The sequence below is a fragment of the Dryobates pubescens genome, chromosome 24, assembly GCF_014839835.1.
Source record: "Dryobates pubescens isolate bDryPub1 chromosome 24, bDryPub1.pri, whole genome shotgun sequence".
Classification (NCBI taxonomy): domain Eukaryota; kingdom Metazoa; phylum Chordata; class Aves; order Piciformes; family Picidae; genus Dryobates; species Dryobates pubescens.
In genome coordinates, this window is record NC_071635.1 from 13232019 (window position 1) to 13250576 (window position 18558).

General features: G+C 43.7%; 1 protein-coding gene across 1 annotated transcript; it reads left to right on the forward strand.

Annotated features, from left to right (window-relative positions):
- The first annotated feature begins 815 nt into the window (after positions 1–815).
- ZNF330 (zinc finger protein 330) lies at positions 816–14117 on the forward strand. The gene is made up of 10 exons (XM_009896733.2): positions 816–853; positions 4813–4942; positions 5238–5257; positions 5371–5441; positions 6717–6796; positions 8040–8166; positions 8861–8965; positions 11446–11492; positions 12545–12662; positions 13198–14117. Exons 2-10 carry the CDS (start codon positions 4823–4825, stop codon positions 13467–13469), a joined length of 960 nt encoding a protein of 319 aa, XP_009895035.2. The 5' UTR covers positions 816–853; positions 4813–4822; the 3' UTR covers positions 13470–14117.
- Positions 14118–18558: the final 4441 nt, after the last annotated feature.

The window sequence follows — 18558 nt, forward strand, 5'->3', positions numbered from 1 at the left end:
TTGACTGTGTAATGTCTGTTTCAATGATTGTCAGAGGCTAACATCTCTTGTGCTGTTTTAAGTAGAACACGAATATATTGATGCTACTAACAAAGCAATCGGCTACCCTGGGCTCTTCCAAGGAGTAAAACTGCTATGTGGGAACGAGCAATTCCCAAGCAGGGATGATTGTTGCATTTGCTAACTGAAATACTACTTGTCAGTATCACTAGCAGCAATACATTTCAATAGCTGAAAAGGGACCCACGGAAAGGCTGGGGAGGGGCTGTTTAGAAGGGCTTGTAGCAATAGGACAAGGGGCAATGGTTTTAAACCGGAGTAGGTTTAGGTTAGACGTAAGGAGGAAGTTATTCACGGTGAGAGTGATAAAATACTGGAATAGGTTGCCCAGGGAGGCGGTTGAAGCCCCATCCCTGGAGGTATTCAAGATCAGACTTGACGTGACCCTGGACAGCTTGATCTAGATGGAGGAGTCCCTGCTGATTGCAGGGGCATTGGACAACGGGCATTGAGGGTTCTTTCCAGCCCGATGCAATCTGTGACTGTTCAGAGCAGGTCTCCAGCCTTTAGGATTTCGACTCAAGAGTTTTGCGGAAGCATTCGTTCCATCCGCCAGATATTGTGCGATTTGTGATTAAAAGACCAGCCGGTCGCCCCCTCGCTGCCAGCCGGGCGTGCAGCGTTTAACGCCGTGCCAGGAAGGACAGGAGAGGTGCAGCTGGCCAATGGGGACAGCGACCTGGGGTGACCGGAGGCCGCTCGGAACCTTCCCGCCGAGACGCGCGGGGCCGGCCGGGCAGCGAACCTCACCGCACCGCGCCGCTTCCGGCTTCCGCACGGCCGCCGGAGCCAGGTGGGCAACCAGGAGGGAACGGACTGGCGGGGAGCTGGGGGAGCGCTGGTGGGGGGCGATGGTAGTCCCGGCGGCGGTGCCGGACCCCCGCCGCTTCCCCGAGCGGGCAGGCGAAGGGGTTGCTGGCTTCCCCAGAGATGGGTGCCGGGAAGCGCAGAGCACGGCCAGCCAGGTTGGAAACTTGGCGAAACGGTTTGGGGAGGGGGCGGGGGCTAAAGAGACTGAAATATACCAAAAGCTGAAACGCCGCAGCCGCTCCTGGCGGGGCGAGGTGCGTTCCTGAGGCGGGAACGGGTCAGGGACGTGCTTGGGGGATCCTCGGCACATCTGGGCCCTCCCCAGCGCAGCAGCCCTCAGACGAGGCGGCCACAGAGTAGTTTGGCCACTTCGTTACTAACAGATGGGAGTAAGGCACTGGAACCATAGTGCCTTAAAATGATTCCATTATTAAAAGTAATCGTGGACTGGAACAACACGAGTGAAATACTGCTAATTCAGATTAAGAGAATACATAGTTGGTTTGCAGTGTAAACTAGATTTTGTTGAGTTCTGACTGGAATCGAAGTGACCCAGCAGATTTACTGTGATTTCTCTTTGGATGGCTATGCATAAGGTAGGAGCTACTTGATGATCAAATACAAGAAGTCTTGGAATATGGAAAGACTCTTTTGGGTGTTGGTGTTTGTGTGACATGACAGGAGTAACCCAACCCTTTCCTCCAGCTCGGTGGTTTGTCACAGCTGTTGGTGAGATTTGTGACAGCAGGGTGGTTAGCATACCACAGAAGATAATACGACATGAAGGAATGTTGTGCTTAGCACAAAAGATGCAGAAATCTGCTGGTGCAATCTGCTCTGCTGTCTGCTGCAAGCAGAGGTCTTTGGGACCTCATCAAGAGAGGAAAGATGGCAATGGTCATAGTATGACCTCAGCAGAACTTTCACGTCAGGCACTATCTAACTCACCTAGCACAGACAGCAGGTGAAATACACAAGCAGTCTTTGGAGCTGTAGTGGCTTAGCTTCTATTTACTGGAGCAAATAATACAACACATGAGAAGGTTTTACAGAATGAAACATTGCTGGGGATCTTCTACTGCATAACATATTTCAGGGCTTTTCCTCTGAACTACTGTGAACCTCTGCACAGAGCCTCCCAACACCAGAACTCTCTGTTTTTTGACACACCATCAGCTGTGAAGCTGGGGGGGGGGTCACCCTTGCTCCAGCTGCTGCTTTACTCCTGAGTAGAAAACTTCAAATGGAGAAAACCCACTTTGTGCAGAACTCCCAGCGTGGGAGCTCAGACACTGTAGGGCAAAAAGGGTCCTATTTCTGGGGCTGAGGAGGGAGCCAGGTATGAACCTACTGTGTCCTAGGCATTTTTTTGTACAACAGCATCATAGATGAAAAGGAGGGTGCTAGCATGGCTGCAACTTTGCCTTCAGCAGAGAGTCTATTCAGGCAAAAGGTGCACAAGATATTTCCAGCAGGTTGATCATAAGCAGGTAGTTCCTCACTAAAGGCATTTCCTTGATAAGTGGAGTTGTTCTAAGTGCTCCAGAGGCACTGTTTTCTCCTGTGCACCCTGTCTAGACTGCAGACAAATACTACTGGGTCTTCCCCATCTTCGAAATTAGTAGTGGTGTCCTAGTTCCTGAATGCATTTTTGGGTCACCCATTAGCCTCAGATTACAGAGGGTTTGCCAAAAGTGGAGGTAGAACATGCTGCAGGGACATTCTAAATACTGATTAGTGCTTTTAAAACATGCAGTAGTCTGATTTGAAGGGAACTGCCGGTAGACAGTTTTATGATTGCAGTTTCTGGTCCAACATCATTAAGCTCCAGTCAGAAAATTAAAAGATGGAAAATTCCCTAACAACTTAGAACTCAGGGCTAAGAAAGCAAATGTGGAATGGAGACTCAGAAGGAAAAAAAGTGAGAGACTATTGGTCTGTAGTGTGCTGTTTATTGGCTGGTGTTTGGAGTCCTGAATGGACTCGATAGCTTTGTTAAAAGGACCTGACACTGCAGTGTTGTTATTTAGTTTAGTACAACTTTCTGAAAACTGCCATCCTGAAGGTGAGGCTGAGGCTGTTTTTCATGAAAACTGTTGTTTTGGTGCTTTCACTTATGAGGGAATGTGAAGGAGCCAAGGTAGAAAAAACTAACCATGAAATTCTGATGTTAAATCGGCATTTGAGCACTAGTGTGCAAGCTCCTATTGGACTCCCAGTGTCAGAAATGTCACGCTCCAGAGTAATGACAGCTGCCAGCAGGTAGCTCAGCAATATGATTTTGGCTACAGAATATGACACTAATAAAATTTAAACATGGTGCAGAATGCTACAGAGTGAGAAAACTGATTTGTGTGTGCTATCAAGAACAAATTCTGGTATTTGCTCACAGCAGTATATATCTTTGTTCAGTCAAATTGGGATTGCTGGGGTTTTTTTTTAGACCTTTTGGACAAAGATACTAATTTGTCTTCCAAGTTTAAGATGATACAATTCACTCCCTGTTGATGCTTCAGCTCTCCTTACAGATGCCAGCTTGCATGTGTATGTGTCTGCTTGGAGTTAGGGATGAGAGCAGATACCTCTCATTTCCTCAGGCTGGTGACCCATAGACCTACTGGAATGAGCAGAACCTTGCCCAGGCACAGCTGTCCCATCATGTGGGCTGCTTTCTTCCAAGTCTGTAGTGATTTTCTTCAGATTCCTTAGTGCAGATTGAGGTATTCAGATGACTCTGGAGTCTCAGTTACCAGTTCTTTGAAAGTATATTTCTACAGTTTTAGAATTCAGAAGCAGGAGCACCATTAGCTGGACTTGCACCTATGAGAACTGTGGGTTAGTTGTACAGTGCAGTGTATTTTGTGCTGAGGTGCCCAAATAAGAGTTAGACACTTCCAAAAATTCAGCCATCTTACTATCTGCAAGGAACTATGGTTTAATAGCTACAGCACAAGGAAGTGTGTCCACCTGGGAGTAGTTTCTTAGAACTATGCTCAGTGGCCACACCTTGAGTCCTGTGTCCAGTTCTGGGCCCCTCAGTTTAGGAAAGATGTTGCGTTGCTGGACGGTGTTCAGAGAAGGGCAACAAAGCTGGGGAGGGGTTTGGAGCACAGCCCTGTGAGGAGACGCTGAGGGAGCTGGGGTTGCTTAGCCTGGAGAAGAGGAGGCTCAGGGGAGACCTTATTGCTGTCTACAACTACCTGAAAGGTGGTTGTAGCCAGGAGGGGGTTGGCCTCCCAGGCAACCAGCACCAGAACAACTGGTTGCCTCCTAGAATGCTAGGATTGAGACACACACACATTGAACCAAGGGGAATCAAATTGGTGTAAACCCCCCTTCTTGAGAAGCAGTGGCATGTCCAGAGCAGTGCATGCTCATCTCATTGCTCCTGTGCTAGAATGGTAAATATGCAGTGCAAACACCCCTTTGTCATAGATCTATATAATGATTTTGCTTTTCTAAGCCTTCCTGAAGTGTGAAATTCGTTTTTGCAGTACCCCACAATTTGCCTACCCAAAGAAAGCTTTTTAACTGCCTGAGGTAGTTGTGAGAATGAGAAGAAAGAGAAGGGAAAGAGAAAATGAGCTGAATATTGTCCTTACTAAATAGACAGGGCAAACCAATACCAGAGAGCACAAACCAACCTACAAAACATACTGGCTTTGGGTTTAAGGCAAAGCACTTCAGAGATAGCTAAGTGCAAAGCTTAAAACAGCAAAGGCCTTTCCAGATCACAAGATTCTTGATGGTTCATCACATGGCTGCTCCTGAGGGACTGGCCCCTTCTTCTGGGTTTGAAAGGAAACTTTCAGTAAAGCAAAGGAATGGAGATGAAGAAGCACAGTTAACATGGGAACTCCAAGATCTGGCTTCAGTGTGTATCTCTGTTACATACACAACTTTGTGTGCATTCATTACACACTTAGCTTTTCTACCCCCCAGACAGTGAAAAATGCCTAAGAAGAAGACTGGTGCTCGTAAGAAGGCCGAGAACCGTCGGGAACGGGAGAAGCAGATAAGAGCTTCAAGAGCCAACATAGATTTAGCCAAACATCCTTGCAATGCTTCAATGGTAATTTAAAGTGTTTTTATATTACAATACTTAAAATCAAGTTATGTAAAACCACTAACAACAGATGGGGTAGGGGTCTAACCCCTACCATCCTATGATTCTGTATGCTAGGATGTCATTCTTCCTACCATCCTGCCTTTATATGTAAGGTTACATTTGCATCAGGGCTGTAATACTCGACTAAGAAGTTTTGTTCCTTATCAGAACTTAACTCAGGGTCCCTATGGAGTCTATAAATGTGATATATTTTACCTTGAACAAAAATAATCACCAGTATTGTATTTCTTTTCTTTAGGAATGTGATAAGTGCCAGCGGTAAGTATTTTCCCCCTTCTAAGCCCAGTAGTTTCATATTAATTGGTTTCAAGCATTTTACAAAGCCTTTTTTAATGCTTGCCTTTCCCCCCCCTTCCTCCCTCCATGCCTAGGCGACAGAAGAATAGAGCTTTTTGCTACTTCTGTAACTCTGTTCAGAAGTTACCCATTTGTGCACAATGTGGTAAGTAGAAATAACAAACTAACCCATATTATCCTCAGTCCTGTTTGAGGTGTTCAGCTCTCAGCAATTACAGTACCTTTGTCTGAAAGTACCTTTGCCATATTGGAAGCAGCTTCTTTTAAATCTGTTGTGATTACCCTCCTCGAGGTCTGCTTGATCATGCATATTCCTCTGACCCCTCTCCTGCCACCCCAGAGGTGTGCAGGTGTGGCTCATGGGTTTGGCTTTAGTGTTTGATCTTTGGGAGAATTGCCTTCTAGGTCTGAGGATACCTGACTGCCCATTTCCCTAGATTAACTGTGTGGAGTTAATCCCTAATTTCCCTAGTTAACTGTGTGGAGAAGAGGAGGCTCAGGGGTGACCTCATTGCTCTCTACAACTACCTGAAAGGTGGTTGTAGCCAGGTGGGGGTTGGTCTCTTCTCCCAGGCAACCAGCACCAGAACAAGGGGACACAGTCTCAGGCTGTGCCAGGGGAAGTTTAGGCTGGAGGTGAGGAGAAAGTTCTTCACTGAGCGAGTCGTTCGTCATTGGAATGTGCTGCCCAGGGAGTCCCCGTCCCTGGAGGCGTTCAAGAGGGGATTGGATGTGGCACTTGGTGCCACGGTCTAGTCATGAGGTCTGTGGTGACAGGTTGGACTCGATGCTTTGAGGTCTCTTCCAACCTTAGTGATATTGTGATACTGTGAGTATTGTTCCACAACATCAGCAAAGTTAAAAAGCACTCTTGACTGCCAGCAAGGTGCCTATAAAGAGTGCTTTTTAAGGGTGTTATAATTTCTGATGGGTTTAGTATCAATAAAGGCCACAGTGCATGATTCACCTTACGTGGCTTTGAAATGCATTGTGTGGCTCATGTTATTGGTATTTGCTAGAGGGCTGATGCTTTGCAGTCAGAGGAGGACACAACTCAGCTCTGAACGTCTCAGCTTTTAAAGATACCATTGCTTAACTTTCACCTTAATTTGGTTCTTTGGTTTGTTTTAACAGTTTAAATTCCTACCAATGCCTCAAACCAGAGCAAGTCAACCCATTGCCTTATCTCAGTACTGGGGCAAGAGACTTTGGCTGAAAATGGACATTAATTAATGCAGTCTAAGGGTGGGTTGCAGGTTATACACATTTGTTTGCATTATTTTTTACCTAGTTTTACAATTCAGCTTATATGGTTGATTGAAGTACTGCTCTTACATGAGCATTCATTCCAGTACTGTTTGGGTTTTTTATATGAGCTTCTTCTGATTGCTTGCCTTATTATTTTATTTCTTTAAAACAGGTAAAACCAAATGCATGATGAAGTCTTCAGACTGTGTTATAAAACATGCTGGGGTGTACAGTACTGGACTAGCAATGGTGGTATGTACACAGAACTACAGCCTTTTTTTGCACCATGAGCTTATTCTATGCAAATCTGAAAGAAGATAAAACAGATTTATGGAATGATAGCATGCACCATGCCAAGATTTTTTTCCCTCAGCATACCACCACAAAGCTTTTCTCTTACACTGGAAAATTGGATGCTAGTAAATCTGCATTGGTGGGAGTCTCTAAGCACATCATCAACAGCACCAGGGTTTACATGCCCTATAACCAATTCCTAGTCTCCAGTAAAATCACTCTGTAGAGTGTGGTAGGTTTTTCTTGCTGTCTTCTGAGTATTGTGGAGACTGTCAGTATAAGAGAGGGATCTGTTCCTTGGCTTTAGGGAGGAATAGTACTTTAAAATATAAACAAAGCAACAATTGAGCTCCTGGGAGAGAGCATCATAGCTTCTGGCCTTTGAGTTTTTGTTTAGAAGGACAAGTGATTTACCCCATTCTGGAAAGCAAGGTATGATGTCACAGCCTCTGGATTAAATGCTGCATGGACTAAACCTGCCTCCTGTGTCTGCCTCCAGTTGATGGCTTTTTCTGGGGAACACAGCTGGCCTTTCCATTCTGAAGTTCCTAAACTCATTCCATGCTTTCACAGATGCAGTATTTTGAGCCACTATTGTCCTCCTGGCTTTATGTGCCTGTCATGGATGCTGCAGTTTGTTCCTTATGGGCTGAGGAAGCTTCTGAAGTGCTACAATTCAGGGACAATTGACAAGTAGATCTTGTAGTTTAATCAAAACGGAAGTTAGAGTCTAATTAATTCCTAATGAGTTCTTTGATCTTTGCTTGCTGCTGAGCTTGTTTTCTCATGCAGCATGGCTTAAAATCCAGATGAGTGATCTCAGCCATAAGAATCTCCTGGCATTTTTCAGGTATTTTTTTGAACTTGCATTTTTGCTGGCACACAGTTAGAATTTATGGATCTCGGGTTTCAGCAGGAGGACACAATTTTCATGCATAAGATTTAAGATAGGAAATGGGAAAAACAGAAAAGCAGCAAACCCAAGTTATTTTTCATTAGATTTAATCCTGCAGAAGTGAATATCAAACAAGCAAGATGAACTGTGGAGCAGCTTGATAGGAATACAGATGTGGTTCACACTCTCTCGCTCAGCTGGAGTGAAGCCACTGAGAGAATGGATGCTTGGATACATTCAGAGTTATGGAACAGGCATCTCTAGGTATTGCAGAAGCCCCAGGATGATATCTTTCTGTAATTGCAGGGTGCAATCTGTGATTTCTGTGAAGCCTGGGTGTGCCATGGGAGGAAGTGTCTGAGCACACATGCCTGTATCTGCCCTCTTGCAGATGCAGAATGTATTGAGTGTGAAAGAAGTGTCTGGGACCACGGTAAGTTGCTCACACTTAAGAGAATCCAAACAATACTTTTCTCCTCACATTGCTTAAGTTATTGTACCTCTATTCTCAATGGAGCATTTCTAATCTCCACTGATCAGTCCCTGCTGTGTGTTTCTTCAAAGCAAGGCATTGTCCTCATTTTAGAAAGACCTTATGCAGTGGGGAATGGAAGTGACCTGCTCAAGAACATACAGCACTCAACTCATGGATGGTTATGTAATGGGAAGTACTAATTGTCCTGTCAGCTGAGTGCTTCACAGTTAAGCACTGGATCAGGTTGTCAGCACAGTTTGCTGCCATTCCCACTCCATTACAGGTATTTGGATTCCCAGTTGCTTAGTAAACCAAACTGACCTCCACTTGTGGAATCCTTTGAAGTGTTTATTTCAAGTGTGCATCAGAGGTGAGGGGTGGGAGGGAAGGAGACTGGATGAGAGAATGTGATCCAAGAAAAATACTCAATGCCATAGTCAAAGTGAAGAAAATAGTATTTGCTACATGTTGTATTCAGTTGTAGGGTACATGGTATTTTTCAGTATAATAAAGCATGGCAGTGTCTAATTTAGGACTCAAGTATTCATGACAGAAGGGAGAAGAGAAACTGCCTTGCTTGTTTGTAGATGCCTATGCATCTACAGAATTTTGATGCCTATTGCTAATTATTTTGCCTTGATAAATCTTCTAGGAGGTAGAATATTTGCCTGCTCTTTTTGCCACAATTTCCTCTGTGAAGATGATCAGTTTGAACATCAAGCCAGCTGCCAAGTTCTGGAAGCAGAGACATTTAAATGTAAGTTATTTGTAGTCAGCTAAGCAGACTCTCCAATTGCTTCCTCTGTGCTCCATCACTTTTTCCAAATAACTTCTATAACCACTGGAGGCAGGGGCCTCTTTCCTATCTTCTTGCCCTTGATATCCAGTTATCTGTACTAGAGCTTTTGTCTCTGACCTTCCTCCATGCCATACTGTCCATGGCAGTTGTTGCCTTGCCTGGCTTTTATAGGCTTCCCATAGGAAGTTGCCTTTGCAGGAGCCAGTGGTCTCTGAAGCTGCAGTATGGGCAGTGGACAGTGGTCCTGCTGATGCTGCTTTTTCGCTCTGCAGGCAAGAAGGAGCTCTCTTCCACTCTTCTGACTGTATGATCAGCTAGTTCTAGATACATTTTCCTCGTGGAAAACAGCTGCCCTAAACAATAACCACTTGTGTTAGCCTAGCTGAACTTTGAGGTAGCTGTGGATGGCCTGTGGCATCTGTTGACTTTGCAAAAGCAGCAAGCCCTGAGGAAGGCCAAGGCTTAGGAAGCAGTCATCATCTGACTCAGTAAGATGGGCTGAGCGTGGAAGTAAGTAACAAAAATAGTGTTCACCCAGAGCATGAACTCAGTCCACAGTTGACTGGTCAGTGAAGAACCTAACACTATGTTGTCAGTAGATAGCAAACATTGATGTTTCACCTGGTTAAAGAACAGGTAGCTGAAGACCTCATGTCCTTTTAAATTGCAATTAATTGTGTGGTCTAAAGCTGGTGTTTGTAAGAGGACATGATGGCCATGCCTGACTTTGCTGGTGCACTACTTACCTCTGGCTGAAACATGGAAGTTTCAAGAAAAGTTGAAAACAAACAAACAAGAAACCAAGTATGTATGTTTGAAATAACTAATCTTCTGTTGAGGTATGATCTGTAAGGTCCTTTCCAGCCCAAACCATTCCATGATTTATTTTCTGTCACCGTTAACTACTGTTTGATTCATCCCATGAGACAAGCATTTGTCCCTTCCAAAAGCTGTATGCATGTCCTGACTATTGGAGCACTTTCAGGCTTCAGTATAAAAATTCAAGGTGCTCTTTATCATATCTAAGACTTCTCTACAGAGCTGAGTAATCTCTTGTCATAATTGATTGCTCCCAATTAAGAATTGTTGATTTCAATGCTGTACTCTCCCTTTAGAGATCTCCTGTCTCCTTTTCATCTCCCATCTTTTTTCTTCCCAGACAGCTATTTTCTAAGCCTTGATGAGCCTCCCTTGATGTATTTTGCCAGAATATCTTTCTGCATAGCAATATTGAAGCAGCAACAGCTGTTCCACAAGAATATTGTTGTGTGTTTGTTTCCCCCCCTCAGTGATTGTTGGAAGCTTTTAATTTACAGATGTGATGTCACACTCTGAATAGAGAAATTGCTTTGAGGGTTTTCACCATGCTCAATATTATGTGACATGCTGCAGTCTTGGTAGAGAGGCAGGATTTTTGTCAGTGTGTAGTAACAAGATTACAAACCCTGCACTTTACAGAATACAGGAAGTTTAAAAGTGGTCATGCAATTGTAGTCTAAATCCCATTCTAGCTGTGAAAAAGGTACTTTCTGTTGCTTTCTGTCACTGTCCAAGAGAAGTTTAAGTGCAGATGCTCAGGAATGTTTGAATATACCTGCATGAGCATGTCCAGTTCTGTCTTTAAACACGTGACCAAGCGCTAAATCCCCAGGCTCAAGAGATTTGTCGCTTCAGATTCAAAAGCTTTGTTGTCACAAGGGTAAGGCAAGGTGGAAGGGAACAAACTTGCACAGAGACTGGTAAAATAAGTATTGCTGCTTCTTGACGAGTAGCTGTTCATCCAGCTTCGCGTTGCTGCCAGTTACTGTGTGGTTGCCTTTACTATGCTCCCTCTAGTGGAGTGAAGAAACCAAGGTGAAGCTTCAGGCCAAGTTAAATTCTGAGCATCAGCTCTGCTCTTCACAGCTCGTGTGCCAGCTACACCTCTTCAACACAGATTTTCACATAAGGTTGTGTGCAATAAAGTATATTTCCAGAGGACACGATAGAAAATGCAGACCAAAACAGCTGCTCTAGGTTTGGAAGCTTGCAAGCTTTAAGTGTTCTCACCTTTCATTTATGAGATGAAGGTGTTAAAGGCTACCATGGCATTGCTTCAAGTGACTGTAAAATGCTAGTGCTCCTTGGTGAGGAGGAAAAACAAGGTGACCACTTAATGCCAGATTGGTTCTGAAGCTTCTGGTTTTGAAAGTTTGGAAACTTGAAAAAATAGTTCATTCCTCCCTCCCCCCCCTTAACCTTTTTGTGTCTAATTGCATTATCGTTTAAATCTGAACTTGGAGAAATGACCAATTTGTGTTGCCAAAGCACAGTTGTGTCAGGGGGATAAAGAACAAAAGCCTCAATTGCAGCATTACATACTTCTACAAGCTTTTAAAAACATCTCAGCTCTGCAGTTTCCAAGTGCTGAATTTTACATGTTGATTTTTCTCCAACAGGTGTTTCCTGTAATAGGCTTGGGCAGCATTCATGCCTGCGCTGTAAGGTAAAGAATAAAACAAGTAGCTACAGCTTTAGACTTGTTCTCCTTAGCCCCAAGGCTGCTACCAAGCTTTGCCATGTCTGTCTCTACATTGGTCAGAAATTATTCATACTTCTGTATTAGTTTCTGAAGCCTGGAAGTGGACTTGTTGGGGACAGAAGGGCCTTTATCTGTGCTTGCCTAATGAAACACAAGCTAGTGGTGTGCATCCTTATGGCAGGTGAGGTGCTCTTCACCTTTGTTCAGCTCTGTGTTTAAACTGGGGCTGGACCACCTTTGGGCCTTTTCAAACAAACAAGGAAAACCTCACCAAAACTGATCCTTGGTCTTGACCAGAATCGAGGCTTTGGCATATGTTTTGATCCAGTGTAGAGCAAAGACAATGAAAAAAGTTGTTTTCTTTTTAAATCTGTCCAGAAACCACTGCAGCCTGGATCCAACAGAAGTAGATTTGGTTTTTCATATGCAGAGGCTCATTTGGTGACATCATTTTGTTTTTACACACAAAGCTTTGTTTTTATACAAAAAGTTCCACTTGCTTCAGCAGCAGCATTGTCCACACCTATCCAGGTGTTGGTTCATTGCCTTCTCCTACTCTTCTTACCCTCCATAGGTTTCCCTGCAGTCTGCCATGGCAGTGATTTCATACTGCAAATTGTCCCTTTCTCCAGATGTCTTCACGGGCACCCTGGTGCCCAACACGTGAAATTTCAATCTCTAATTCTTGCCTTCAGCATTCTGGCACACATTTCTGATTGTATTTTATTTAAGTTTGCCAGGCTCCTTGGGGGCAACTCTGTAATCCAGTCCTGGAGCATGTTCCTTTCTGTCCTGGTTTACCAGGACTTCTATCCAGCCTCTTCCCTGGGAAGCCACAAAACCACGTTTAACACAAGTGGTTGCTCTATGCACAGACTCCGGTTCCACTGCTGATAGAGCTCATTAAATTTTAATCCCAACCAGCAAACTCTGCTGCTGATAGATACTTTTTTGCTTGCTGTTTGCTGTTCTGTGATTAGAACCTTTAGCCTTTGTATTCTCCTCTCACCCCACAGGCTTGTTTTTGTGATGATCACGTGCGAAGTAAGGTTTTCAAGCAGGAGAAAGGAAAAGAGCCTCCCTGCCCTAAATGTGGCCACGAAACTCAGCAGACAAAGGATCTGAGCATGTCAAGTAAGCTTGCTTCTCTAGCTAAACAGCAGCACAAGTACCAGAGGTGACTACTGTTGTGCATAGGAGTAAAGTCTGAATCCTTCTGATTGTTTTGTGAAGCGTTGCTGTGTTGTAGAATTGAGCAGCCTCTTAACCATTAATGCAAGTGCAAGGCTGTTTAGTTTGGGATTTTAGTTGTGGAAAAATTGCCAAAATGACTACTTAAAGCCTTCATTTCATCTACAAGAAGTTGGCTAATGAATTTTAAAGCGTGATTTGATGACACACAGCCTACCTCAGCCACTCCTGTGCATAAATCACAGTTTTTGTTGTGTCTGCAAAGCACATCCAGGTACAGTTTTTTCTTGGCATAAGTACCAAAGGTTTCTCCTAAGTCATGCTCTAGGGGCAGACTTGGCTGCAGGGGACAGACTGTGCAGCAGAAAAGTTGTGTCAGAACCTGAAAATGTCAGGTTTAGGTAAAAGGCTGTCTAGCTCTGTATGGAAAAGATTGCTGGTGATGGATGGGAACATGACGACTTTTTTCTGCCTGCAGCACGTTCTTTGAAGTTTGGCCGACAGACTGGAGGTGAAGATGGAGATGGAGCTTCTGGTTATGATGCCTACTGGAAGAGTCTCTCCTCCAGCAAGGCTGAAGATGCAGGTGACCGTGAGGATGAATGTGATGCATATGAAGATGATGATGAAGATGACAACGACGAAGGAGGAAAGGATTCTGACACTGAGCCCACAGATGTATTCAGCAATTTGAATTTAGGAAGGACCTATGCTAGTGGATATGCACACTATGAGGAGCCAGAAGATTAAGCCTAGTATGCTGGCAAGCTAGAAATGCTTGGAAGGAGCTAAGCAGTGCTTCACTTGAGCTGTGTACATGCCAGTAGGATAGGTCTATCAGGTACTTACATATCAGAGTTAGCGAGTAAAGAGTATGGGACTCCTGCAGTAACTCCAGGTGACATTTGTTTTCTTTGGTATAAACCAATATTGGGTTTGGGACTAGGGGAGAAAATGGGAATATTCTTATTCCCCTAAGCAACAGAAATGGTTTTGTCCTTGAGTTACTGATTATAATGGATCAATACCATTTTCTCCTATCAATACAGGAATAGGGGAGATCTGTACAACTGGTTTCTATTTGCTCATCAGAAATTAAGTTATTTTTTACAATAATTTTTGTTAATTGGTATCATAATGTAGTGGTGGGTTGGTGACTGTATTTTGTTTGGTCTGCACAATAAAAGTCAGCTGTATTCTCTAAAGAATTGTCATAAATACTGGTCTCCCCTGAAGGCTTGGGAAGCAAGTTGTATACAAAGTGTAAATTGACACTAAAATAACTTCTTTTATGCAGGTAAGGGAGATCAGTGTAGTTGTACTTGGACATTACCTTTCCAACATTTTTAGTGGTAGATAGCAAACAATGAGGCTCTCTACAGTCGGTACAGGGGCACCCCAAGTAATCAAAATTTTTATTGCAGGTTTTTATTGCAATAGAAATGTTTGTGTGTGCTCTCTGCCACTCAAATCTAGAAGACAATTTCTCCTTAGGTCAAAAGGAGAGTGGTTTCTTCTGTGCCTAGCTTTCAACACACTTCTTGCACATAGTAAAAGGGAAACAACCCCTATGAACTGATAAGTTGAGGAAGCAGAGTGGGGGTTAAAGTACTGGATTCAAATACTGTTCTGTGCAAATGTGCTGGTACAAGTGATCAACACAACTGAGCTGAGGAGGTGGCACTTGCAGAAGTGTTTGCAGTGATTCTGATTTGAAAGTCAACATCTTAATTACCAGCCTACACATCTAAGTGAGAGTATTTAGTCTCCTGTAGGGCAGTGTTCAGAGGACAGCAACTCTTAACAGCAGACAGGTCAAGATACAAGAGCAGCCACCTGAAGTGTTACTCCAGCTTTCTAAATGCCATGCCTAAGTACAAGAGAGCTATTTCTTGTTATCTGTCAAATAGCTGAACTGATTGTAGAATTAACTACTTTTGTGGTGCTTGCTGTACTGTTTTGTAACAGCTAAAGGTCAGATGTTGGCAGAGCATGCCCTGTTGAGAATAATTGTTAGGATGGCCAAATGAGCATTTCTTAGCGAAACAAGATTGAGGAACCTGCCCTTGATACTTCCCTCCCAGATACCTCTGATACTGAATGCATGAAAGATGTGAGCTGGAACACATCCAAGGCAGAAAAACTGACAAAGAGCACAACCTGATTATGGCAGCTGTGGGAAGAAAATGTACAGGGAAGGGGTGCATGACCTGATCAGTGCATGTCAAGGACTTGCCTTCAGAACTGGAAGCCTGTTAATGCAGTGTCTGAGCGCCAAATTCCCCTCAAAACTGAAATTCCATAGCCATCCAGTTTCATGTGCTAGCAAAGATCTACCCATCGTCATTTATGTACCTGATTAATGTCTTGATTTGGCATTTGCATAACCAAACTCCAAGTGAGGGAAGGAGGGTGCCTGCCAGTTGGGCAGCGATTCCTTATTTGTGAAGCTGGCAGCAGTGGCAGAATTTCAGCTCAACTTCACGTGGTCCAAAAACTTCCACAGTTCAGTCCAACTGTGGCTGGTCAATTCCAGCAAAAATGCCAGGTTTTTATCTTGGCTGATGTTCTGAATGCAAAAACAATTGCACAGCAGGGCAAAGTCTGCAGGGCTGAGGAATCTGCGTACTTTTCTGCATACATGTAAAATTCTAGCTGCTTGTTTGTCATTTAGTAACATTATTACTTAATTACACAAAATTCCCCTTTAAGGTTGTTGGCTCTTGAATGAGGTTTTTCCCCCCCCCATATGAAACCTGCTGCTGTCAGTGGCTGTGCCAAAGGCTGCTGACGTAACAGAATTAATCATCATAATCAGAGGAAAGAATTATTCATTTTCTCATTGAACTGCCCTTGTAAGATCAATCCTGCAGAGCTAATGCATGTCCCCGTGATACTGTCATAAGAGAAGGTCACAGTGCTGCCTGTAACAGATGCTCAGGATACCTGCTGTCATTTAACAAGGTCACCACTCAATGGACAGAGGCATTTATTTGCTGTTTGCTTGTGCTGCTGTTGGAGGCACTGGAAATGCCTGTGCTGTGAACTTGCCTGGAAACAGGGCCAGGTACGAGACCTGCAGCGGCTGGCTGAGGGCTCAAAACAAGCAAGTTTAAGCTGCTTTAAAGTAATCTGGTGGATTCAGTCCAGAACAGACAAACATGACCTTGTTTTCTACTAATAAAGTACATTTATGGCAGGACACAGTGCTACAAGTTGCACTTTCTCATCCTTTGCTGCTTGTTTAGTGAAGTTAGAAGCATGTGGCCTGTGTGGGATAGGTCCTCAAAGCTTGATTTCAAAGAGTGCATCAGTTGGTTGTCTTAAGGTAAATGATAGGAAGAGGATGCAGCAGAGTGAGCACCTGTCCCAGCTGTATTGAAAGCCTGGTCTGGGACAAACTGCCAATCTCATCAGCTCTATTTTGCTTTGCTTTTCATCTACCTTCAAGTGTCTTGAAGAAATACTAGTGGGGCACTGACAGGGCAGTCTGCCATCTCCACATCAAAAATATAAATTAGTACTCCATTTACTTGTTCTTCTGAACTGAGCAGCTGATTGAGCTGGTGCTAAATGTGAAGGTGAGGATGCCATGGTACTGATGATGCACATTTTACAACTCCCAGGATCTCTGGCTAAATCAGGCACTGCTGCAACCCACCAAGTACTCTTGGGCTGCTTCTTTCACACAATTTTTCAAGTCACTGGGATCCAGGACTTAGTGCCTGGGCTCCCAAGAGGGAGCAATTTAGTCTTTAGTATCTGCAGTTAATCTTAAAATGTCAAGAGATGTTACGGAATGAAATATGAGGATAAACTGAGGTGAGAAAGATGGAAAAAAGCTGGACATGAGGTTAATGTGCTGCCTTTAGCATAAATGTATTGGTTGTGAATTTCAACAATTCCACTGGAAAGTGCTTTCAAGACTGAAAGAGGAAGATGCTTAAGGCAGGCAAAGAGAAGATTCTACAAAACACATTTAACAAGATCTCCAGAAAATCACAGAATCACCAAGGATGGAAGAGACCTCAAGGATCATCAAGTCCAACCTGTCACCACAGACCTCATGACTAAACCATGGCACCATGTGCCCTCTTGAACACCTCCAGGGATGGGGACTCCACCACCCCCCTGGGCAGCACATTCCAATGGCTAACAAGTCTCTCAGTGAAGAACTTTCTCCTCACCTCGAGCCTAAACTTCTCGTGGCACAGTCTCCACATAGTCCACAAATACTTGGTAAAAGCTCAAGGGAATTAGGACAGAGACAAGTTTTATCAACTCAGCTTTGTAGAACATAAATAGAAAACACAGTAATTGACAAAATCACAGCCTGAGCCATCCAGTTGGCAACAGGCCTTTGCAGCTTGGGCTCTACGTCTCCTACCCATGAAACTCTAGGGCAAACATATTTTATAACTAATGACACTCCTTTATTAAGATTATGTGTACTGTAATTAGCTACCACACATCTGAAATTGAAGCAGGGCCTAGTTTTTAAGCTTCCATAGCCAGGATAGACAAAAAAATACCAGCAAGAGAACATTGCAGACAGGAGAATCGTTCCATGGAAGAGCCACTAATTTCTCCTTTGCTAAACAAATGATAGGCTCACAAGCACAGAAGCTTGTACTTTGTCTTCTGCAGCTAATTTACTTGATTAGATATTCATGCAATATGGGGGGGGGGGGAATAAAAAAACATCTAAAAAAATCACATTTCAGTCCCTCATCAAATTAAAGTACTTCTAATAAGCAGGCAGTTTTGCTGGTAGTTTACAACAAGCCCATTTGTAAGCCCTGCACAATGTTCTTTGCAATAAGAACTGCAAAGCATAGGAAAAGCTTTTGTAGCCATTGTCAGTCCTACTGATTTCTAACATTGAAGTATCTGAAGTGTTTGCTGCCCCTCTGAAGCCAGGGATTCTTCCACAGTGTTCCCCAAACTTAGCAGTAATTGAAAATTCACTTTGGTTTCCTTCAGTGAGTGCCTGCTGGGCCTGGGTAACATTCTGGCTTTATTGTGACATTACCTGATGCCTGCTGTAGTTTTTTCACATTACAAAACCACTGAGTAAGTTTTAATTTCTCATTAGGGGGTTAGAATGCAAAGCCCCACAATTTCTTTAGCAGGTAATACACATTTTTACTGCTGTTGTTGCCTGTCACTCTTCCCACTGTTTGTTTTTGGTGCAGAAAAGGAGGCTGTTTCTTTTGAAAGAGAATCACTGCCAGTCAAGCACACAAACCCTCGGGCTGCCTCCAGTCTGATTTAAATTCACCTTATTTTGGTGGCAGAGATGAGGATGAGCCCCTTGAAGATTTTCTCACCAGCAGGAGAGATGCACAAGGACCAGACCCTTGGTGTCAGCATCAGTTGGAAGTGGTGTGCTCTCCTGCCAGTCCAAGGTGGTAAAAACTGAAAAGTGACCTTTCACTACCTTACTCTGGAAGCCAGCAGAAACCCAAATGCTGCAGCCTCTACCTTTCTTTAAACACTAACTGACCAGGAAAAAAAACCAACCAAACAAATGCCTAGAAAGCTGAATCTCACAAAGAACATATTTTCTCTCTACTGCTTCTTCAAGGATAACAGAATGCTTGCACAAGCTTATACAGAAGTTATTATCACTCCTTGTTTTTTCTTTAAATATATATATCAGTGAAGCATGGATTTAAGTGAGAAAAAGAAACAGCAACAGAAAGATAAATCTATCAACAGCTGAACAACAAAGCCATACTGAGTGCTTTGTAAGAAGGGGATGCAGAGACAATACCATATGCTCAAAATTGGCTTTTTCTGCCCCCTCCTCTTCAGTCTGCAAGCACAGGCTAAGCAA

Excerpts from the sequence above, each read along its gene's own strand:
- ZNF330 (XM_009896733.2), top strand. The coding sequence starts at position 4,823 with ATGCCTAAGAAGAAGACTGGTGCTCGTAAGAAGGCCGAGAACCGTCGG. Across the intron at positions 5,442-6,716 it reads ACCCATTTGTGCACAATGTG|GTAAAACCAAATGCATGATG; the intron begins GTAAGTAGAAAT and ends TCTTTAAAACAG. Across the intron at positions 11,493-12,544 it reads ATTCATGCCTGCGCTGTAAG|GCTTGTTTTTGTGATGATCA; the intron begins GTAAAGAATAAA and ends CTCACCCCACAG.